The sequence below is a fragment of the Chenopodium album genome, chromosome 1, assembly GCF_948465745.1.
Source record: "Chenopodium album chromosome 1, dcCheAlbu1.1, whole genome shotgun sequence".
Taxonomy (NCBI): domain Eukaryota; kingdom Viridiplantae; phylum Streptophyta; class Magnoliopsida; order Caryophyllales; family Amaranthaceae; genus Chenopodium; species Chenopodium album.
Genome location: NC_137834.1, coordinates 5,206,511 through 5,232,344, shown reverse-complemented (window position 1 = coordinate 5,232,344; position 25,834 = coordinate 5,206,511). Strand labels below are relative to the sequence as shown.

General features: G+C 34.2%; 2 protein-coding genes and 1 long non-coding RNA gene across 3 annotated transcripts; 1 reads left to right on the top strand and 2 right to left on the bottom strand.

The window, feature by feature from the left end:
• Window positions 1-372: 372 nt before the first annotated feature.
• Window positions 373-4,699, bottom strand: LOC145638712 (uncharacterized). The gene is made up of 3 exons (XR_014114697.1): window positions 4,002-4,699; window positions 1,172-1,232; window positions 373-530 (listed from the first exon to the last, which is right to left on the bottom strand). It is a non-coding gene; the product is annotated as an uncharacterized LOC145638712 (long non-coding RNA).
• Window positions 4,700-15,111: 10,412 nt separating this feature from the next.
• LOC145627109 (uncharacterized) lies at window positions 15,112-16,125 on the top strand. The gene has a single exon (XM_081679507.1). The coding sequence runs from the start codon at window positions 15,112-15,114 to the stop codon at window positions 16,123-16,125; it is 1,014 nt and encodes a 337-aa protein (XP_081535633.1).
• A 2,956-nt stretch (window positions 16,126-19,081) lies between these two features.
• LOC145638619 (GDSL esterase/lipase At3g26430-like) lies at window positions 19,082-22,961 on the bottom strand. The gene is made up of 5 exons (XM_081689641.1): window positions 22,500-22,961; window positions 20,979-21,188; window positions 20,603-20,772; window positions 20,145-20,415; window positions 19,082-19,490 (listed from the first exon to the last, which is right to left on the bottom strand). The coding sequence occupies exons 1-5, from the start codon at window positions 22,789-22,791 to the stop codon at window positions 19,225-19,227; spliced, it is 1,209 nt and encodes a 402-aa protein (XP_081545767.1). The 5' UTR covers window positions 22,792-22,961; the 3' UTR covers window positions 19,082-19,224.
• Between the last annotated feature and the right edge of the window lie 2,873 nt (window positions 22,962-25,834).

Sequence of the window (25,834 nt, the reverse complement as noted above, 5' to 3'; positions counted from 1 at the left end):
CATGCATTTTCTTCCTTAATCAGGAGGCAGAGGGTTATGTGGATGATTGCTTCAAAACTGAGGTGTATTTAAAGTCATATGTTGGATGTATACCACCAATTGAGGGAGAGAGGCATTGGCCTAGGGTTGAGATGAAAGTAAATCCACCACCAATCAAAGTGGGACCTGGTAGACCTAGAAAAAACAGAATTAAGGACCCACATGAGGATAAAAATAAACCGGGAACACTAAGCAGGCATGTAACACCCCCAAATCTCCCTCTACGTAAATACTATATTTATACGTATACAAATACTATAGAGATAGACTTGGGCGTATTACCGCCACGTGAAAACGTAAGGCTTATTAAATTACTCAAACTGCAGCGGGAAAATAACTAACTTTTATTAATAGTATGAATAATTATAATAACTGTTTCAAAATAAGCTAAAAAAAAACTTGTCCAAACATAAATAAAATTAATTCCTATCTATGTGATCCCAATCCCGACTCTAGTATGCGCACGAACAACTTCACACCTGAAATCAAGACTGCTTACCAAAATGGTAAACAGGGCGAACCAAAACAAAAAGGAAAACAGATTAGCAAAACGCTAAGTACGTGTAAGTGCAAGGCATGTAAATACTTTTATTAGACAAACATACTTTTGAAATAACCCATTAAATTTAATTGTCACAAGTCAATTTCCAAAATTAAACTTTCCAAAAATAATTAAACCTTCCAAGGGTAGTAATATTCATCAATAAAAGCTTTCCAAACCAATAGATTTTCAATTTATAAACTTCTCAATTTTTGATATATTCCTAAACCAATTTTCCTCACCTAAGTGTGCACACCCCCCAAGCAAGTTATACTATACTCGAGGAAAGACCAGATCATACAAAGCTCATGGTCTTACTTAACCAGTCCCGGGTAGAGGGACAATTAAAATACCAAATACTCAGGCCCATAATGAGCTGCAAATTAATTGAATCAAGTAATTTATAAATCAACAACTTTTATTAAATAGATCAACACTTTTAAAGATTAAACCGTTAAATCGTGAAATTATATATTTCAACTTATTATGAAAATCGTTAACTTAAAAATTCATACGTTTACTCAAACAATCATCCAAACAAACATTTACCAAAACACGCATTGTATCAAGGGCCTAGCCACCTATACGTACCTTGATCACGAGAACAATTAAGGTACGATCACTAAACTTGACCACGATCGAGGGACTCCTCCTACACAATTAAAATAACCTTAATTAATATAAGGTTAACAAAATTAACACAAAACTATAAATAATACTCCACTAGTGCATGAACTACCAAACTATTAACTTATAAACCAATCCTTTAAAATGATGATTCTTAGTACGTATAATTTGTACATTAAAACTATAACATTAATAAAAGTATAATAGTATTATCTTTAGGGTAGTAGTAAAAAAAAAAAAAAAATAGTAGTATTATGGATACATAAAAAAAAAATCAAGTTATAATAAGTAGAAGGGTGCGTAGCACCTTAGCTTGCGGCAACGATATTAATATGGGTCAGCACAAGTTGTTGACGAGAGAAGGGTAGTGTATGGTTGGGAGAAATGGTGGTTTGGTTGAGCACAAGAAAGGAATAGAGGAGGGCTTGAGATTGAGAGTAGAGAAAAGAGTTTTCTGATTTTTGGTGTGAGGAATTTGTGAAGTGTTGAGGGTCTATTTATAGTGTTTAAGGGGTAGTAAGATAGAGTTAAAGGAGGGTTGAGATAAGTATGGGAACATGATAAATGTAAGTTTGTTAAATGAATATGAGTAAAATTTAGTCTAGGTTAATTCATGTGGGAAAATACAATGGAAATGATTAGGGATGGAAGTAGGATAGATGCTAATATGGTTAAGATAAATTAAGAGAAATTAAGGGATTTAAGTTAAAATAGGATAATGATAACAATGGCTTCATAACTACTCAAAACTCACGGCCCTTTCATTTCATTTTTTTTTTCCTAAATAAAAAAAACGAAAATCATTCTTAAATAAATAAAATAATTAGATTTGATAATTAAATCAAGTTAAAATATATAGATAATATCAAAACTAAGATTTGTTGTAATTCATGAGATAATAATTAAGCTAAAGTTGTTGAGTATTATTAAGATAAAATCCGGAAAATAAAATTAAAAACGGAATATAACGGTAATTAATAAAGTATGGACCGACCAAGATCATAATTTAGAAATATTTAATTATTTCAATTAATTAAAGAAATTACTAATTAAGAAAATATTTCCAAAAATTAGGGGTATTACAAGGCATGGCATGGAAATGACTTGCACTTTGTGCAATACAAAAGGTCATAACAAAAGAGGATGTCCCCAAAAGGGTGTTATAGAGCCCTCTGAACCACCAGCAAAGAAACCAAGGGGTAGACCAAGGAAAGAAGCACCTGAAGTCAATCATGAGCCTTCACATATACACCATCAAGTTTTAGCTCAACCAACACAATTAGGTAGGGGAGGTAGGATGATTTTAGGTGGGACAGGGGCTAGGAGTAGAGCTACTGGTTAGGGTTCTGCTTGGAGGGGGTCTATTGGTCGGGGTTCTGCTGGCAGGGGTCCTGTTGGGAGGGATGCAGCTGGCAAGGGTTCAAGTAGCTTAGGGGCAGTTGGAAGAGGTTTTGTTGGGATGGGGGATGTAGGTAGGGGATCTGGTGGTAGGGGGGCAGCTGGCAGAGGTGTTGTTGGACAGGGGGGAGTTGGCAGGGCAAGTGGCAATGGTGCAGCATGTGGCAGTGGGGGTGTTGGCAGGGGAAGAGGTAGAGGGAGGGGGAAAACAAAGGTCCCGGCTAGAGTTGGTGTATTCATAGCAGAAGATGGAAGTCGATATATTCCTGTAAGTTAATTCATGATATTGCTCAATTTTTTATGTTTAATTCCAGTTACATATGCTTACTATATTTTTTGGCATCTTGAAATATGTAGGGGCGTAATCCGATTCCAATACATGCCTCACAGTCAAGTCAAGCATCGACAATCGTCAATTTGACTCAGTAGCTATTTCAATTCAAAGTGAAGAAATTGTATTTTGGATTTTGACAAGGAATCATATGTACTAAGCTTTTTTTTTTTTTTTTTGAAACCCCTTTTTTCATTTGTGTTGGTAAAATACCTGTTGATTCCAATAACAAAATAGAGAAGATGAAAGGGAAAATACTTGATTGAAGATCTCAAACTCACAGTCGTGCCGTGGAACAAAATCCATTGCCTTAGAAGCGAAATACGCCACCACCGGTACAAGTTTCCTAGTGACGCACGCCCCCCAAGTTTAACGCAACTCTCTCTGTAATCCGTGCACCCGAACTCGAAGAGTGGAATTGCTTAAGGAACTGTTCAGATCTCAAAAGGTAGGTTTGTGTTTTTGGCTAGAAAGGTAAATAGTCTCATGAAAAGATAAGACTCGTATTTATATGAGTCCTGGAAAAAGGAAACACGTAAGCAAACCGACCTAGAAAAAAGGCGGGCCCGATCGGGCGCGAGATCGAATTTCTCCAGACGCTGTATCTGAAAACCCCATCCCGGGCGAGCCATCGGGCGAAGCCGCCCGATCGGGCTCGTCAAAAACTCGAGTCCGCCGCCCGGTCGGGCGAAGCCCGCCCGATCGGGCGCGAGAGTTCTCGTAGAAAAACTCTTGTCCCCGCCCGGTCGGGCGAAGCCCGCCCGATCGGGCGCGAGTTCCCTATTTTTCCTTGACCATCTCCGCCCGATCGGGCGAGAGCCGCCCGATCGGGCGTGAGTCATCCGTTTGCATTACCTATTTCCAACAATTTGTACTAAGCTTGTTAGCTAGTATAATTTTGGATGCATTAACTTGTTTTTTGGATTTACAACGATTGCAATAAAGTCCTAATAATAGCATCATTGCCACAATAAACAAATACACAAATTAATTTACTTAAATTTTTGTAAATTAAATTAATTTTTTAAAAAATAAACAAATTAAAACAATAGTGACATGACTAACCGGCTAAAGAGGACACCCATAGAATTTGGAACCAAGACCTGAGCTAGAATAAGACCAAGAACCTGTTGTGGAGCATCCTTCACAATCCTAATAATAGCTTATTGCCACAATTGCATTTAACTTGATGTTGTATATATGCTCCTTCTCGACGAGCTAGAAGAAGACCAAGAACCTGTGGAGCATCCTTTTCTTACTGACATTTAAAAAAAAAAAAGGAAAAGAAATGGGAGGTATTAATGGCAGCAACGTTAATGGAGTATTGAAGAAAAGAAGGGAAAGGTTTATACACCTGAGAGGGGAAAAAAAGAAACAAAAAATAAGGGAATAAATATAGGGGAAAAAAAAAAAAAAAAAAAAAGGAAAAAAATTAATTAAAAAGTAAAAAGTAAATGCCCCAACAGTCATAACCGGACCAAAACCTGCAATAGTAGGTGATAATTTAATGCTACCTGTTTAAAAAAAATAAGGGTACAAGGTTGACTTAGTCTAGGTGTTTCAAAAGGTTAACTTATTAATAGAATACTGGGCAAAGGTTGGATTATTGGGGGGAATTTTTCCAAAAAAAAAAAAAAAATCCCTGCTATTGGCACACTTATGAGAATGGACGATTTCATGCTAACGGTTTTCTCTGAAAAAGAGAGTAAATTTGTACAATTTTAGTGTTAGGTTTGTTGACATTGTAAACCATAAAAAGTCATTCACATGAAATTTCTTTCTCCTGCATAATGAAATCAGTTCTCCTAATTAGCAAAACAAGTTAGTACATTTCCAAGAAAATAAATATTCATGCACAAAACAATACTGAAGTGATAATTTCTATGTTAAACCAACTATTTAAAAGATAGTTTTATTAGTCCGAATAAGTTTCAATCTCTGTATCCCAGAAATATAAGGTGGAGAATGATACTACTAATTCACTGCTCATCCGCTTCAAGCTCAACTAGCTAGCTGAATGACAATATGGAGAAAGAGCTCTTGTGCAATCAAAGACGTACCTTATAGGGGGGTTTGATGTGAATTGGCTTTTGATGTTTCAATACCTTTTTTTTTTTTTGAAGCAATGTTTCAATACCTTTTACAATGCAATGGGCTACTTTCAATGTAGATAATTTGTTATAATAATGCTGGTTCTACTTTGGATAGTAACTGGGCCCATAAAACATTATACCATGTGTACTTTACTTTTAAATCTATGCTAGCTACTTCTAAAGTCCTTAATGCTAACACAAATGCACATTAGTACATTACTACTCATACTATGTTACAAGAGAAAATAGACATTTTATTGCAACAAGTGGATGTTCTGAGAATCTAAATAAATTGATTTTTGGAGGGTTTTTTTTTTTTTTTTTTTTTTTTTTTTTTTTTTTCCTTTATATAATCCCTCTTCCTAAAGATAGAAAACAGCAAACATGTATTTTTTTATTTTTATTTTTTAAAGGAAAGATACAAGAAGTTAGGCTAGTTTTCTCTCAAGATTATAACCCAACGTGAAGTTATAAAAAAAAAAAGAAAATTTACTATCTAAAAAAGAAATAACAAACATGTATGTATGCGGTATGCCTTGTATATGTCCATTCTTGTCCAACCTGTCGTGTGCTTTTCATGCTAGTGACATTGGCGTTTATGGATATGAATAGTTAATGTAATGTTGTAATAGCAAAATTTGCTTTTAATTGATTTAATTTTTTTAAAACAATGATATGGCGTTTAGCTTTGTTTGTCAATTGGTTCTTGAAGTTTCAAGATTTTAAATGATCAATCCATATATTTAATATGAATTTTAATGGATACAACCTTCAATCTCGGTTGAAATGTTTGGAATTTTGGACCCTTAAAGCTCTTGACCATGGAGTGGACGAACCTTGAAACTCCAAGATTTACCGCAAAACCCCCACAACACATACATCCTTCATTCCTTCTAAAATTTATATAAACTTCTCGAAAAAATATATATTCTTTATAGCCAAGCATATTAACCTTAAGAGTTGCTAGTCTTCACAACCACATAGATGAATCACAAGCGCTTCTCAATATCACTTAGTCAATTGGGTCAATACACGTTCGTAAGAATTTAACAATACTACATTGTAACTACTAACCCCCATAATACCATGGATTTATTTAGAGCTTAATGTTCAGCCTCACATCACAACAATAATAAACAATGATGATTCAAAAGTTTTAGTGTGTCTACTTAAATATTTGAACCCAAAGAAGAGGCTTTATAGGTGATTGTCGATAATGCCGTTGCCGGAGACGAGCAACAACCAAGAAATAATGATGCGGACGACAAAGTCGTCGGAAATGAGGTTGTCAAAAAAGTTTAACAGCTGATAATCTTAAGTATTGCTGCTTGTTCATATCATGGGTATCATACACAACATGCTATTAGATGGTCAACAATATTTCTCTCATCTTGTCAAACAACATTGGTATTTTCAATTAGTTGCAATAATACTCAGTTTTGTATTTGCTGTCATTTTGCTCGTCCTTGTTTTTCCGATTTTTACTTGGTTCTTCAACAAACTATTCGCAGACGAGAATGAGGGAAATAATCCATGAAAAAATTGCAGAAATGCTTACTACAGGACGAACTAATGATGTTTTTCTGTTTTTTTTTTTCTTTAGTGTTATTAGAGATAAAGTCATGTTTCTAGTCAATGTGTTAGATTAAGTCTAGATTGAAGGTCTGTATTAAACAGTACTTTTGTGGATAATTCTTTGTATTTTAGTAATTGTAAATTTAAGTTTTGATTCTATGTACTTTCTATGATTGTAATAATGATAGATGTTATAACAGTAAACGACGAGTCTGTCGATTCTAGTTGAACTGATTTGTAAGATTTGCTGCAAAAAATATGTTGAAATTAGATATAAAGAAATAATTCACTTAAAATAACTGCAAATATCTATAAATAAATCAATCAATTCTTACATTAATGTCATAGCAAATTTTAAAGTGCTACCAAGAGATACCGAAATTGCTGATATGCAAGTAACTAGGGTATGTGAGTGATGACTATTGGCTGGAAATGAATTTTACTCAAATCAATTGGAGGAGTATTTTCTGGTCTTTGTGATGGGATATTTGGTGGATCTTTTATCGAATCCGGGTTGTTGATTCGATTCAGAAAGCTATGATATAGTTGGGGGGGGGGGGGGGGGGTATGACTGTATGAGAAGGCAAAGGAGATAGTTCCCACTGCTCTTACAGCCCCTGCACCTATAAGCCGGAGTGTGGGTACTACAAGATAAACACTAATGCAGCGTGTTTCGAGTATGGTACGACTGGTTTGGGTGGTATTATGCATGACTACCTAGGAGATGACATGGCAGCAACTTGTGTGCTTAGGAAGGGGTAAGTTTAGTGTCTATGTCGCCGAAGCTCTGGCAGCAAGGCACTCCTTAAGCATAGCGATTGAAGCTGGTCTGAGAAGTGTGGTGCTTGAAACGAACAACATAAAACTATTTAATCACCTACATAAAAAGAAAGGAGAAAGCAGCAGCTTTGGTAGTATTGTTAATGATATTTTAAAACTCCCTAATCTTTGTGATTTTATTTCTTTTGCTCATGTAGGGAGGAGGGAAAATAGGGTAGCTCACAAGCTAGCAAATCTTGGCAAAATTTACGTTGAGCTTTGTTAGTGGATTGAAAACTTCCCTCATGAAGTTTATAAATGACTAGTTTATAACTTCATACTAGAAACAACAGGCATTTGAGAAAAGGCATCAACTTAGAAAAATAGACATTTTTACATCATCTTTTTGAAACAAAGCTCCACATCTGGGATCTTCATGCTACCCCTACAATCAAATTCTTCCTATGGCAGGCTTTCTGGGATAGGCTACCCACTGCCATGTCTATACCTAAAACATATCATACCATCACCCTATTGCACCCTTTGCCCTGGGACACAGGAGGATGCCCTTCATGTCTTTTATTTCTGCCCTAGAGCCAGTAAGGTGTGGAAGGAGTTACAACAATCTCCTTTACCCCTGAATACTTCTTGCATCCAAAATTGGATTGCTGAAAACCTGCAAATTACCTCAATTTCCCCACCCTTTAATGCTCCTTGGAACCTAACTTTTGCAGTCCTACTGTGGAAAATATGGACTAGGAGGAACTGGTGGGTGTTTAACCAGAAATCCTCACCTTATGACTAGTGGTTTAAAGGGGTGAAGTCCACTATTCAGGAGATTACACTCCTTTGTGAGCATGGTACCAGGTCCAAAAAAACCTTTAGTCAGCAAACTTATTCCATCCCTCCAGTTGTCCTTGGTTGTGGATGCTTCTTTCTGTCCAACTTCTTCTGCTCGTATAGCCTGCTTATGTAGGAATGCCAATGGAGATTGGGTCCAGGGAGTGGGGGCTCATATACCAGCTGTTAATGCTTTCCAAGTTGAATTGCTTGCAACTTTAGCTGCTATGACCTTCTGTTCTAATATGGGATGGACCTCTATCTGCATTTATTCTGACTGTCAAAGAGGGGTTTTGGGAATAAATTCCAAATAAACTCCAACTGATGAAGCTTATTTCTTATATGACATTTGCAAGGACCTAGCTCAAGCAAATCCATCTATATTGCTAATGAATGTGCCGAGGAAGAAGGTGAATGAAGCAGATTTTCTAGCCAAAGAAGCAAGGAGGTAACTCTGTCTGATGTGTTTTGCAACAATCTTTTGTGTATGGATCGATTTCATGTAATATATGCTCCTCCAGATCCATCTACTTTTGTAGGGGTGAACAATAGATCCCATTTTGGTCCTATAATGGGCACTAACTCTAGCTAGTTCTCTACTGCTACTTACTATGATCTATAATTATTTAACGTTTAGTTTTAAGCCTATGAGGGCGTAATATATTGTTCCTTTTCACCACCAAAAAAAAAAAAAGCTCCAACAGAAGATTGACATTCATAAAGTTGCTTGAAAATAAAAAATGCAGTTATTGTTTTAGCATTTGACAGGTCAATTATCAAAGAAATTAATGCCACAAATAATACCTACTCCAAGAATTCTCTATCTGTTTTAAGATAAAACAGAGTTTACTCAACTCTTGTGTAAACTCTACTACAAATTTAACAGGAGAACACCCAAATTTGATCTGGGAACTCAGGGTCAAAAGATGGGCTCATATTGACATCATTTTCTTTCCACAATAACACTCAAACTAACACGCACAAACAAATACACACACTGACACCCTCACATCAATACGGGCACAAATAAACACTCACACACAGACTAACATGCACTAACGAGCACACTCACTTACAAGCACAGACAAAAACACACACAAACATACTTGCACGCACGCGCAAAGCCGCAAAGACCCACACACAACGTATAAGCACACACACAAGCATATGCTAGCTTATAGCAGGGCTTAGCATACTGCAAACCTTAACAGAAAACAAAATATACTGAAGAAAAATAGACTTTTTTCGGATCAAAGTAAAAAAAAAAAATTATCAAGTAAACAAAATACACCAAAGATACTTTGACATGAATGTGCAATATATAGAAGATTCTCTCACCAATGGATTCTCTTCTATTGAACCTTTATAAGGGTCAAGTACCTTTGACAAAAATACAGCTACAAGAACAAAGACCAAGTCATAAGAAGAGAGGTTTAAAGTAGAAACAAGTCAAACAACACAAGACCAATTTCAAGACCAAAACCCCATATACAAAACTTACCAAAGAGTAACTTGATTGACGGCCACTTAGCTTTGTTGTCTTTCTCATCAATTTAACCACAAATATTCACAAGAGTTCCAACATCAAAGGTCATTCTTACACGAAAATAATTAGCCAATGCAGTAATACATTTAGGTAGAAAGGAAGCCACGATACAAACATTAAACAAACCTTTACTAGCACGGCTAAGGTAGCAAAGTTACTTAATTTCATAAATTCCAGACTTGAAAATAATGCAGCATCACTTCAGCACCCACCATGATATTATTGAAACAGAGAATGTTATCCTGCTCTAGTTTATTGGCTAACAAGATGTCAAACATGAAATCCTAAACCTTTCATTTTCCAAAACATGAATAAGAAAGTGACACTAATTTAATCCAAATATCCAAGAACCTACCAGGCTACCACATACACACCTTTTTATATTTCAAAGCTCAAAACTAAAATAAAAACACTCCCTGTGACCAAACATAGTTCCTCAGTTTAAACACGAATACACCAATACGAATTCATGGGGCTTTATACCAGTTACTTACTTGCACATTTGCATTATTTGAGATATAAATAAAATTAGAAGCATTTACTCCAAACTACCAACTTTAAAGGGAATGGATGTAATAAAACGTCTTATAATAGATATAGAAGAAAAGGGTTAGCTTCTTATATTTTAGAAACTATTTAAAGTGTTCGAATAAGTACCAATAAGGCAGACATTTGAGAATTACAATCTCTACACACAGAGGCACAAAGTAGCACTTACAAAAGTAACTAGGCAAATTATAGCTCCACCAAAAAAAAAAAAACTTGATGAATTATAGAAGTTGAAAATGCCTTCAAAAGTCATTGGGCTGATTGGCACAACCCAAACTGAAGTTGAGAAAGCCTTCAGAAGTCTACAAATTTATACATTGAATTTTGAAAATAAAGTACACATACTTTTAGCAACTAATGATTAAAGACAAATATAAATTCATTATCATGGTATTACACCTTGATTCATTTTTACACTAACTGAAGCTAATATTATACGTACTTTTTTACACAGAAATTGATCCGTAAACATAGAGAAAGTGACAAATACAAATAAACTACTTGTAGGTTATTTCTAAAACCACAACTCTTGAATATTTCAACCAATTGGGAAACGAAATCAAAACCCTAAGTTGAAGCAATTGTTGGCATCGGTGAAGCGTTTGACGGCGATTCAGTGCGGAATAAGGATGGAACGAATAAGTAGAACATGGGAAGGGAAGAAGGGAAGGGGATTAGGGGAGTGTCAAGTGTGTTTGGAATTTGGATGCCGACTATCGACTATACCAGTAGTATCTGTTCTTTTTTTTCCAATCCCTAATTTCCTATGCTGTAAATTTTACCACTAAAATTTTATCTTTGTTACCTATCTAAATTTTAATTTTAATTTTAATTTTAATTTACACTACCTAAAAGCAAAAGAAATATAGTTTTTGCTACCCTTTTATAGAATTGGTTACTATCTACGTTAGTGCCTTAGTGGGGTCTAACCACTGTCCAACCACCACTCCCACCTTAGCCACCCTCACTACCGGCCCTCCTCCTCCCTAATTATCCGAATAACCTTAAATTCGAATATTCGAACTGTTACCGACTCGAAAGTTAAAATACCCATTTCGATAACCATTACGATTCGGGTACCCGATCCGATTATTTGTTATCGGTTACAATTATTGGGTATCATTTTAAAATTAACGGTTACCCGATCCGATCCAATAAGTAATTTTTTCTTTTATTTTTCCCACTTAAATCTATTTATCCAAAATCTAAACTCTTACTTTACTTCATAATCACTTCATAATTTAAATGATTAGTAGTATTATTAGATATTTGGTCCTGATCACGTGATATTATTGTTAATTAGTGTTAAATGATATCATAATAACTAAATTTTAAAGTCTAAAGTTTGTTATTGGATATCATATTGGACACCCAATAACCAATCCGAAAATCCGGGTACCTAAATTTCGGGTATCCAAACTTATTGGTTCGGTTAATGGATATCATTTTTAATGTTATTGGTTATCAGGTACCTGAACCATTAGTGTTAACGATACGGGTACCCGATCCATGCTCACCCCTACTCTCTATGCTAGTTGTCGACACCCAAATGATCTCGTGGCACCGGCGAACCCACCCCCCTCCCTTCCCTTACCCACGCTGCCTATCCCCCTCCCATTTCCCACTCACGGTTGCCCCTAATGTGACTGTCACGTGACCTTAAAAATGACCCTCCCCTTACTTTTTTTTTCCTTGGTTTCCTTCCATTACCCTTTTTTCCCCAAATTCTTTCTCTCTCTCCTTAAGATGTTGTTCCAAAGTAAGGGTATGGTCATTTTTTTAAAAATCACGTGTAAGGTCAATGTCAAAGGAAAAAGTCAATGGTCAGATTTCGACCTAAAGGTCCCTCAAAACAACAAAAATAGACTTATACGGTTCTTTCTCACCGCTTTAAATTTTTAAGATCCTTCTAAACAAATAAGTGAACATATATATCCCTTTCTACTTACTAGGTACTAAGGCTCTGTTCTCTTCACCTTAAAAAAATAATATTAAGTAAAAATAATTTCAGTTCAGTAAAAATAATTTCATTTAGTAAAAATAATTTCAGTTCAGTAAAATTCAGTTTTCATAAAGAAGAAATAATAATAGAAAATCAGTAAAAATAATTTCAGTTCAACAAAAATAATTTCATTTCAGTAAAAATAATTTAAGTTCAGTAAAAATAATTTAAGTTCAACAAATATAATTTGGTTTCAGGTAAAAATAATTTCAGTTCAGCAAAAATAAGGTGAAGAAAACGGAGCCTAACTATGAATTTTATAGAGAAGATTTTTATAATTTTTGTATCTCTTTTTTCAAATATAGATATATTACACTAGGTTAGATCGTGTGCCGTGCACGATAATTTTCTATTTATCATTAGTTTAACATTTTAATTATTAATTGCAAAATAAGATGAAAATTTTGTAATTACAAAACAAAAAGGAAAGTATATCAAATTAAAGAAATAATTAAAATTTTAGGAAATATTGCATGCACCACAATTATAAATAATTATGGATTGCATCACAAAGTTATAGATTGAAAAAAAATATATTGATGGTATAGTATGTATTAAGGCCATGTTCTCATCAGATTATTTTCAGTTCAGTTTTGCTCTAATAAGTTTAGTTCAGTTCAGTTATGTTCAGTTAAGCTATTAATTTCCTTCTCTCATAAAATATTCATTTCATTTCAGTTCATGTCTAATAAGTTCAATTAAGTTCAGCTAGTCAATGAGAACAAGCCCTAAATAGAAGAATAACATACCCGTTGTGGAATGTGTATAAATGAAATATACTTAGCAAATATTATTGGATATTATTAGATATTAGCTAGGAAGCTTTGGCAAATAAATAAATAATTTTTTTTTGTTATTAAAAAAAAAACCCTTAAATTTTTAAAGGGGAAATTTTGAACCCAGAGATGACACGTATTATTCCTACTTAGCTTTCTCCTATGCAATGTTGTTATAGATACCTAACAATTTTATTACTTAATACTGAGGAGAACTCAGTTAATATGCCATATTAACAAAGCTTGTTAATATGATGGCAATTTTGTAAATATGAGGAGTGAAATATATTATTTTATTATTTTTCTACTACCACCTGTAACCCAACAAAGCTTTCGTCATTAACGTTAAGTAAATGCCCAATTCAAGCTTTCATCCTCCATTGAAGATGCTCAAGCTTTCGTTCACCATTGAAGATGTCCAAGCTTTCATCCACCATTGAAGATGCTCAAACATGTCCACCGCCACCACTTTCCGGCGGCTTCGCCGCCGAAATAAACGAAAACCCTAATGATAAAGGGTGAAACAAAGGGCATGGTTAACCCCAAAGGGTAGACATTTGTCATCACCTTTGAGTTGTCCATTGCAGCCGCCAATTTCTCCATTAATGGTTTTAATTTGAGTGAAAAAGAAGTGGATATGGAGATGAGTAGATGACGGAATTAACGATGCAAATTAGCATCTAGTGAGGTAGTACTGTTCTTGGTGGTGAATTTACTCTATTATCCTTGTTACATAGATAAAAAAGACCACTAAACCCCTATATTAACAATACATGTTAATATGTCATATTAACAAGTATTTTCTCCTTAATACTTGCCAATAATAATTATAAAATGAATACTGTTTTACAGAGTATATACCAGGAATAATGTCTTGAGTAATATTTTTTTTCAATAGTCAATTGTAACCATTAAGGGTAATATCAACATACATTGGTCATATCTTACCTCTTGTCTTCAAGGATTCATTGGATGCATCAATCACTATGATAAGCTTGGGATCAAAACCATTTCAAAACTTTCTTGAAATAATTGGCTGGTTAAGAAATTGAAAGTTACAAGAATAGATCTTGTTATGCCTATAAGTGATCCCTATAAGTTCCTAACTACATTGCCAAAGAACTATTTAAAGTTGGACAAAATCCCTCATTTAGATGAACAAAACTCTCCTTTACATGAATCAAATAATTAAAAATTAAGATAACATCATTAAAGCCAACTTTATTAATCCAAACAATTACCATACATATTGAATTATTATACCATGGTCTATTGCCCCCACATCACATGTTCTCTTGCCTAAAACCTCTCCCACCTCTTACTTTCCTTCCCCTGCTTTTTGGGTTTTGTACATAGGAATTGCAAACTTTACATCTCGGTTAAAAAGGGATGTGTTTCCTCTCTACTTACATGGAAAAGGGAAACAAATTAAACTTCAAAAAGTTGATGAAATCATGATTCCCATTTTACACATTAAAAAAAATACCCTCCATATTCGCATAATTAATTAATTAGACAACTAACACGAGGTGAGATCTGGTCGATGTTTTTAATAATGTGATCAAATAAATAATATCCAAACTTTAGTTAAAGGGTAATCTCGACACCTCTTCCATTATTTATGTAGTACATATCCGCCTATTAGGCAATTAGTCGAACTATTATTTAAAAAACCAAAATCGACCTCGAACAACGAAAATAAAAAAGAGAAGGTTTGTTACAATAACTGATTTTCTACTCCGTATATCACTGTTTACCACTATATATCATACCTTGCCAGTTGGAAAATTATGGTTAGATTCCTATTCATTTAACATTGAGGCCAAGATCATATCCTTTTGGCAGCATCCAGGATAACATCTTGCTGGTAAGATTGATTAGCAGCGTTACGCTTTTCTTCCCTTCTTTCTAAATATAAATCTTTTTATTTTATAATAACTACTACTATAACCATACTATTGTTAAACCCTTTTATATGATCATCACTTTGCAATTTGCATTATTGGTTATATTTTTTTGTGTGACATAAAAAAAAATGATGCATGAGCCTATTAGCATCCCAACTTGTTTTTCATCATCCCCTATTGAGCATGATCTTTCACCGGCACGGGCGTGCGCGACACCGGTAACCTCGATCATCACCACAACCACCACCGCCACCAACGCCAACACGGCATTAATACGATCAGCCTCGGGGTCACCCCAGAGTCTGATCATGTCCGTGTATAGGACCAAGATTGCTAGCCAACCGCGATTAGTCACCATTACATGGTGCAAGAATCTCCTCCTACACGGCCTCTCCGTGTCCGTGGACGGGCCTCAAGGTCATGATCATTATCATAGCAAGGTGGAGCTTAAGCCTTGGTACTTTTGGAGGAAACAAGGGTGTAAACAATTTGAGGTAGATGGTAAAATCATAGGCATTGTTTGGGATCTTAAGGCTGCCAAGTTTAACGGTGAGGTTGAGCCTCAATCGGACTATTACGTCGCGATTGTGTCCGAGGAGGAGGTTGTTCTAGTGGTTGGAGACATGAAGAAGGACGCGTTCCGGAGAACCGGGTGTAGGCCAGCTCTTATTGATCCTCTATTAGTCTCTAGGAAGGAGCACATTTTTGGTAAGAAAAGGTTTTCAACAAAGGTTAAATTTCATGAAAGAGGCAAATGTCATGAAATTTGTGTTGAGTGTAACAATAATATCAAGGGTGATTTAGAAGGGATTAGTAGTCATGAAATGGATATTAAAATTGATGGGAAGTTAGCTACTCAAGTTAAACATTTACAATGGAAGTTTAGAGGGAATGAATCTATTGATGTTAAGGAGGCTAAACTTGAAGTGTATTGGGATGTTCATGATTGGATTTTCGGGTCCGGTCCTAGACATGCTATGTTCTTGTTCAAGTCATCGGCAACACCACCATCCTCGTCGTCGTCTTCGCCGTCGTCGTTATCGTTTCATGCGGATGATCCTACATGTAGTAGGGAGGATGATTGGTGTAGTAATGGATCATCAGAGTTTAAGTTGTTTCTTTATGCTTGGAAAGTTGAATGATGCATGTACATGTACATGTACATGTACATGATGATGTGATGATCATATTATGATTATGTATCATAAGTATGAGCTTCAATTATTCAAAGATTTTGGAGGTATTTTCATGGATGTTGTTATGGGAACAAAGGTTGGTCATATCACATGGAATTATTAAAAGGAGCCCACATTAAGAAAGGGAGTTAACGTTTGTAAGAGTTGTGACAATATGGGACTGAATAAATATAAGGATGGGACGACCATTTTATGTATTTATTATGGGCATATATAAAGAGTATTTTTGTGTCTCGAATAATTCCATTTCATAAGAAATTTTTGTGCAAAATTCCATCCGTTTTGGTGTATTGAATTATTATCTTCTTCTCCTATATTTTCACTCTTGATTAATTTTGATGTAAATTGTATGTGTAGCCTTTACTGATATACAAGTATATGCTAATAAATGAGTGTTTTCGTGTGCGTATTCTCTAGCTATATCTCTTCGTTGGAACTTGATATTAATAGTACCTTAGTTTTTTGCTTGATATTAACCCTCTACCTTAAGAAAAAATTTTACATTTTTATTTTCTGTACTATAAATCAATTGAACGTAACTAAACAAGAAATCATAGTGTTAAATGATATTTATATGTTGGAATGGACAATATATATACAAGTCATCCGATAGATAGGCTAGCTTGATGAAATTGACTAAATTGAGGGATCAATTAAAGTCTAAAAATTCCTTTATTCCATCTGTGGTAATTAACAAGCCATCCCATACCTAAGCTAACTTCATTGATAAATTGGTGAAAGGCTTTTTCATCATCAAGAAATCAAGTTCCGTCAAAGTAAGAATACATCGGGCATTATTTACCCATTTACCCACCATCATTACAACTATATTATTGATCTCGAGTCTCGACTAGTCTATTTAACTTTGTGACTTTGTGTAATACTAGCCTAATTAACCAAAAAAACAAAAGAAGTTCAAAATAATGAGAGCCCATCCACCAAAACATGTGAAAGATGAAGGAAAAGTTAGGAGATAATTGATGAAGATAATGGGGGACACAATACCAGAAAAGAGGTCAAACATAGTCAATGACACGAGAGTGATTTACCTAAAAAAGCTAAAAGGCTTTGTAAAAGGTTTCTAGTAATGGTGAAAGAAGCCCACAAAAGGAAAGAAGATAGGGTAATTTAATGAAATTAGAGCATATTTTAATTTCTAGGACTAGAACTAGGACTAGGATGAGTGGATGACTAAGGGTCTAAGGGTGGGATGGTCCAACTTTTAAATTTATGATTAGCTAATTTCAAGGAAATGGATGGGTCTAAAGTAGCTAGAAAGCATAAATTTTCTTTCACCATTTTGATTGAATGTAACATTATAATGTAACAAAAGTATGTGCAATTGTGCATGATACGATATAGGAAGCTTAAACAAACAAAAAGATGTCCTGCTCACTGGTTCAATTAATAAGGAATTTGGGTGGTTTTAATTTGGGATCATAACTTGATTACGACTACATTGTTATTTCATTTTCAAGTCACTAATAAATGTTTTTTTTTTTTTTAATAAAAAATCATAAGGTTAGGATTGGAGATTTGAGAATTCAAACCTTATTGACTTGTTGTTTAAGACTTAGGAGATGATCATATCTACACCATTTAGAATTTTTCTTGGTTTGAGACTTTGAGCTAAATTTATGAATGGAGGTGTCAAAACCTTAAAATGCCGCCATTCACCATTGGAAATTTATTTGATTCTACCTAAATTTTATGATTGGAAGTGTCAAAACCTTATTGATACACCATTAAAAGATGGATCTATAAACTTTTATAGAGCAGGTTGTATGAAGTAATAAGAACAAATATTTTATAAGGAAAAAAAAAATACAAACAAAATTAAAAGTTGTGGATTTGAACCTAATTTGCTACACTAGTATATTAGTATGTCAATAAATGACCAACTTAGCTATCTTTCTATTGCTTTACAAATACAATAATTTAGTACTCACTCGGAGTATGTACGACTTGACTCTTTCCCCCAAAGTATTAGGACTTTGGTGGGATTAGACTCTTCTTAATAAAATGCTCTATCGATTTCTTTCAAAAAAAATTATACAAATACAATAATTTAGTATTCCCTCTGTCTCTTTATTAGAAGCCTATTTCTTATAACCAACTTAGTTATCTTTCTATTGCTTTACAAATAAAACAATTTAGTACTCCCTCCATCTCTTTATTTCTAATAAAGAAAAATAGACTTCTTATAAAGGGACGGAGTGAGGATGTAATAGTTATTAGTTAATACTAAAAACTCTGAGCATGGGCCGTGCCATGGCCTAGGTGGGCCCGCCCTTGGATCCGTTAATTGTAATTTGACTTAATCTATCTATTAACTTATACTAAAAGCGAATAACTAATGACACTTGTCATGACCTTGTAAAAAAATTTCCCGCCTTTTTCGTTTTTTTTTTTTTTTTTTTTTTTTTTTGGCAAAATGTGTAAGTAAAGTTAGTAAACTATTTACATCTTAAGATATATTCTTTCCAATTTGACAATCATATGTATTGCATTTATACCCAAAAGAAATATTTCTACATATCTTTCATATATTTTATATTTTGTAATATTATTATTGTCAAAAATATTTAACCGTGCATTGCACGGGATTTTAACCTAGTTCTAGCTAAAATGAAAACCTTATAACTCCATAGAATGTCAATGTATAGGCCTATAGCTACACTTAACAAAATTGGCATGGCTCGATGAGGCCAATTCCGATTGCTTCATATTTTTAAGCTCTTTTAACTTTGGCTTTATTTTGTTGGATATAGGCATAATATTTTAGCCCATCATAAATGGACACTATTTCATTTTTCATTTTTTTGTTTAGGAATTTGACTCGACCGTAGCCATGATTACCTCAACGTATGGTATATAAAACACACAAACAATTTGGCAAATATTGGAGCACCATATAATTAACACAATCTAAATCCTTTGTACGCAACCTTAATACATTGTGGATTAAAGTTCTACTAAATCATATGAACTTTGACATAATAATAAGCGCACATGAATAAACTAGAACATACACATTAACCCCCTTTAATTAAACTTTTGACAAGCCATTTCCAATGGAATAGATGGATTTGTGTATGAAGAATCATTCATAATTTGATCAACTATCCACTTATTAGCTGCCTCAGTGTAATGAATGCCATCCCAAATAATACGTTTGGATGGATTATCGCATGATTTCGCAACCAAAATCTCTTTCCCATTTACAATCTCTGTGCTTCCGCATCTCATTGTGTTGTTGAAGTTGTATTTTCCTCCAATACCACAACAAGCTACTAGAGGTTTCTCAAAGCCTGCAACACAATATTGTTTCATATACAAGTTGAATTTAAAGAAATTCTTATGTTGAAATCCTAGATAACAAGCAATATCTTTTTTGAAAGATCGTATCCTTGTGAAAATTCTATCAAGGATGAAGGATAAGCAAGGAAGAATAAAATTTCCATGAACATAACTGATCTGAGTAAAGATCCATCCTAAATTCAATTGACAAAATGAGTACGTAGTGAGCTAGCTTAGTGACAAACTAACAATAGTGAATAGTCTAGTTTGAAGTTTTTTTTGTTACATCTTTGTGGAGCAAACATACTCTCACAAAGTCACAAGTATAGCTAACTATTACTAGCTAGTAAGCAACGTTCCTGTTCTGATGGCCTGTTCTGATTTACTAAACTGAGCTGAACTGAACTGAACTGACTGGAGCTGAACTGAACTAAAATGGATATTTTATGAGAGAATGACATTGGAAACTGAATTGAGCTGAGCTAAGCTGAAATTAAGTTGTTTCTAAAAACTACATAAATGATTGTTTTGTGTCAATAAATTGTAGAACTATATCTATAGCCCATCTACCCCATAATAAAACGTGAAGCAACACATAATAACACGTTGTACAAAAGAAATTATTGGCAATATTTTTTTATTAAATTTTTTTTTAAAAGGCTTACCATATTTTTTGGCTTGGGTGATGAGCTTAAGTTTGATAGAGTATATATCAACAAAAGTAATTGAAGCCGAAGGCAAATCCATCCTTAGCTGAGTAACAATATCCTTTAGCTGACTGTTGTAGTACTGGGAAACCTCATTCAATGGGCTTGCACATCCGAATTCATCAACTTGGGCCGCTGTTAGGAGAAAATGGTCCAACATATATGGTAAGCAGCCCAATGGACCTGTGTTGTGGATCCAGAATGACCTTCCTCCTTTTGCATACACTCCCTACAGCAGATAACTTAGACATGTTTAACTTTAGGGAGGGACATCAATGTGCAACAAGTCGAGTTTAGTTGAGTCGAGCTTAGCTTGACCATTTCTAAGATCAAATTCGGTTAGTAACTCAACTCGGGTTTAATTTGTAAAAAGAGACAGTAAATTAGAGAAAGAAGCATATAACTATGTTACGTACCCTAACAACTTTGGCGAATTGACTAATAATATCAGGTATGCTGGCCTTGACCTGCTCTGTAGTCAAGTTTAGTTTGTAACCAGCAGTGATGTCATTTTGGCCAATGTCGAAAGTGTATATAGCACGAGTGAAGTAATCTTCTTTCGGTAACAGCTCCTCAAAAACTCCTCCTACATCGACATTTCATAGATAAGATTTCTTCAATCAAATTACAGCTTAACCAATTGCAACACCTATGTACATTCAAGGGTAATTAAAGAAAGGTACACTCGACAATACACAAAGTGACATTAGGCACGTGACATGACTAGGAGCATAAATGTACGATACAGGGTACAAGTAACAAATACAAAAGACCTTGTCGATTAATGATTACCTTGTTTACGAACAACTTGGGACTCCTTATAAAATTTGGAGTACTCAGCGAATTGGATGTCCAAAGAGATGGGACTGTATCCGCTCTGAGATATAGTGGTGTTTTGAGGTCTAATCGTCGAACCCGCAGTTGCGAAGTTGGCTCCGTGGCTAAAATTTGACCCTATTGAGTTTAGGTACGCACTTAGATACGGTAATCCCAAACTTTCAGCTGTATCAAGTGAAAATTCAGATAATTAGGCGTTATTTCATCAGCTTGCTTGGTAAAAAATTAAGGAGTTATTTTACAAAAAAAATAAAACGGCCAATTTATCAATGTTGACAAAATAGGATAAATAGGAGATAAAGACATGCTAATTGTAATCCAATCCGTAAAGCAAGAATCTATGACGACAAATCATACTTATAATAATATAATAAAACTAAATTACTAAAAGGCCTGGGAGCTTCCATACTAAAATCAATTGGCAATAGTAGGAGATACTCATCTACCTTTAAAAAGTGAAATCATCTCTCCTCTTTCTCCAATGTAGAACACTAATATTCAATAAAAATAATTTCAATTCAACAAAAATAATTCCGTTAAACAAAAGTAGACTTATGGTCTTTCCTCCAAAAAATCCAAAAAAAAAAAAAAAAAAAAAAAAAAAAAAAAAAAGTAGACTTATGATCTTTAATTTAATAATTTAAATTTCGGGGGTGAGTCTGACGTAATTGTAAAATAGAGTACCTTAGGATAATTTGGTACTATGGTAGGACTGCCAATTTCACTTTTGCGGCATTAATATTTTGACATAATTTCACTTTAGAGCCTATTAATCCTTACTAATTTTACTTTAATGCAATCATAATATGTAGTATATCTGTGTTGTGATTTTTAATTTTTTTTTTTAAAGTGTCACAATTTAATGTCCCCTAAATATATATATATATATATATATATATATATATATATATATATATATATATATATATATATATATATATATTTTAAGTGAAATGTGACGACTTTTTACACTATTCAATCACCTAATTCACACAAACTAATGTAAATAATTCGACCCTATTCGTTTCAATAATATATTTATATATTATTGGTCAAAAACTCAAAATTTAACACTAACATATGTGCCTATGAAAAATGTTTATTGATTACTAGTTGCAACTTGCAAATGCATCAATCTTGACTTTTCACTATTAATTAATTAATGTGTTGATTGACCATTATAATAACAATGGTCTTGGTAGAATGCTAGCAACGTTAACTCGTTAAGCGATGTATTCATTTTGAAACGAGGGAGTAAAACAGACATAAGAAATTATAACATGATATTGGTAGAGTATAAAACATATTTTAAGCTTATGATTAATTTGGTCCTCTAACATGGTAGTATGACACAAAGGTCACGGGTTTGAATCTCATCCACCTCTCCTTTGAAATGGAATGATATGTGTCAATCCCATAATAAACCGCATCTTTAGCAAAAGGACAAAAGAAAAAGATTGAAGATAAAAGGAGTACCTAAAAAATCGATGACGAGGCGGCCGTCGCAGAAACGACCAGCAGGTTTACCAAAAAAGGTTTGACCATTGGGAGGAAGTGCCTGGCCATACAACGCGGTAAGGCCGCCGGTGTCGGAGTTGGAATCACCAAAGTTGAAAATAGCCGGAAACTCGCATTTATCTTTGTTTTGAGAAGAGTTGTTAGTCAATGCTACTGTCAACCCCAAATTAGATGCTATCAGAAAAACACAAATCATGAGATTAAGATTAATCAGCTTCAATCTCATTTCCCTCTTTTTCATTCTACACATGGTTTCTGTTTACTCTCCTGTTATTTGTTTAGTGTGAAGGAAATGAGGAGCTGAAAGATTGATTAATACATGGATCAACTAAATATTTATGGACTTTTTAATGTTGTGCAGCTGTGATTTAGGCTGTGTTTAGTTGAATTGTCTTTTTAATTGCTTTGTTGTTTGTTTAATGTGACTTGACTAGATTACTAATGTTGGAAAATGTTATACATATCCTTTGGACCTATATATATATAAGCATTAAATGCACACTAGAAAATTGTACTCTCTCTATCCCTATTTGATTGTCACTTTTATCATTTTGGGTGTTTCTAAATGTTTGTCACATTTTATATGTTTAGATTAAATAATACATGTTAAATAACAATTTTAACCTCATAATTTTTTGTCCTTATTATAAGAGCTTCCTATTTTACCCTCATATTTTTTGCCCTCTTTAATTGTAGGTTCCCCTTTGATATTTGTAACTAAGGATGACAATTTAATCCGAGTTCGATTCAAATCCGATCCGATCCGAAGGAAAAAAAATCCAATTCGAATCCGTTTAAAATTAGTCCGAATCCGATAAAATAAATTCGAATCTGAATAGGAGGTGGATCGGACTTGGACCCTACGTAAAGTCCGACGGAGTCTGATCCGAGTCCGAATCTGAGAGTATAAGCATATGCTTTATAGCTTGGGACAATTATTTGCTTGTTTTGTAGCAAAATTTTGACTTAGTTTATAATTTAAATATGTTATGTTTATACTTTAATTGGTATGACAATACAAGCAATTATAGGTATATGACATTATAAAAAATAAAAAATAAAAAAAATATTCGGATCATTTCGGAGGTCCGTATAAACCAACCGGATTTGGATCCGAAAATTACGATTCATATCCGATTTGGACTCGGACTCGGACTTTTCGGATTCGGGCTCGAATTCGGATCCAAGTCCAGGGTCCGTTTACTAAACGGAACGGATTCGGATTTAGCCACATCCGACCCTAATTCGATCCGTTGTCATTCCTATTTGTAACTATGACTTTTTCTCTCTCTATCAAACATTTTTAGCTTAGTCATCAATGTGTGTAGTGCAATTATATTGGATGATAAAACTATTTCTTTAATAATAACATGGATTACAAATGTGGTCCTTGATTTTTATTGGATTTTTAATAAATCACACGAATTACTTTACCTTTTTTTTTTTTTTTGTAAATGATTGGGTTTTAGTTCCCATGTATTTTCTTAATTTATCCTTAATTTCCGTGATTTTCTATCAAAAGTGACAATTAAATGGGGCCGGATGGAGTATAAATTTAGGAAATCATAAAACTATAAGCACCAATTACACTGACTTACGCGTGATTTTGTCATAAATTCTTAATTTTATACTGTACAATTTTCTAAACTGTATTTAATGGTTATATATATAGCATTACCCAATTGAGTTTTAAATTTATCAATGCACAATTTCAACCATTAAACTTTATGAAAATATTGATTGCAATAGATGAATTCCACAAATACTAAGTATAAATTAAATTAAAGTTATGAAATATGTTCAACTGAATGCGTAAAAATTAAAAAGCATAAAAGTCAAAGGAAAATTGCAAATAATAATACAATTCAACATTTGACCGGTTCTTTTTTTAATAATATAACCTTTTGATTATACATAAATATTACAATATTTGGGGGTGTTAATTTTTAACATGAAAAAACCAATTGGTAACCTGTTAAAACAGGTTACTATATCACGTGTCGTTGTTTTATTGGTTTTGTCAATTTAATTTGATTTTTAAAAATTTATTTCATATTTTTTATTTTTAAAATATATATAATAATAAAATTACTTTTATTATTATTATATATATATATATATATAAACCACCACCCCTGCCACCGCCTTCACCACCATTCCCGACCTCTCCCCCTTGCCTTCACGCAACTCCCCTCTCCCCAAACCCAGAAACCGGACGCCTGACGTCCATCTCACCCACTGCCGCCGACCCACCTCTTGTTACCCCAACCTCCCCTTACCTGTCGCGCCACCCATCCAAACAAAACTCTAACCTACGAAAACCGACCGTCGCAACCCTGATTCCACCTTTTCTCGACTATCGCAGCCACGAAACCACCCTTTCCCTTTCTTTTTCCAGCCATGATAAACCCTATTCCCTCACCCAAAACCACCAAAATTCACTTGACCTGGAAAAACCTGAAACCCTAGGAAACGAGTTTTCTTGGTTAAACGCGAAACCCAAAAAAAGGGATGTATTGGTGGTGGTGCATCGGTGACAACGTTAACTACTACCTGATGGTGCTGTGGGAGCAACGAAGGGAGCAGGGTGCGTGGTGCTGATTATGGCTGCTGTGGTGGTGCGTTTAGGATCGGAGCTGTGAAGGCAGATGCAGGAGTGGTCAGTGCTGCTGTTGTTGGTTGGGCAGTGATGGCAGGGGAGGGGGAAAGGTGGTGGTGGTGGATGGATTTTTAATTAAAATTATTTTAGGTAAAATTTGTATAAGCCACCTTTTTTGTCCAACTTTTTTGAAAAAACCACCTTTTATGTTTTTTTATTTACTAAACCATCTTTTAAGTATCTAAATTTTTTATTGCACCACCCCTATTTCAAATCTAACAGATTGCATCTCAACCATCCACCTCCAAATCATCAACCGTAGCAAAACCTTCCCTTCCATCTCAATCATCACTTCTATTACCTCAATTTAGGGTTTGAGAATAAACAAATACTACAATTTAATTTTTGCAGCAAAATTAGGGTTGGTTTTTTAGAGCTTTACTCAATTTAGTCATGCATTTATATAGAGGGAAGGGTCAAATGTTTTTTGGGTGAAAAAATACATGATTTAGGAGCGAAAGGCACAAGTTGTGGGCCCCTTTGACGTCTTAGTTAAATTTTTCGTCAAAATTTGAAATAGGCCGGGGTGGTGCAATCAAAAATTTAGGTACTTAAAATGTGGTTTAGTAAATAAAAAAACATAAAAGGTGGTTTTTTCAAAAACGTTGGACAAAAAAAATGGTTTATACCAATT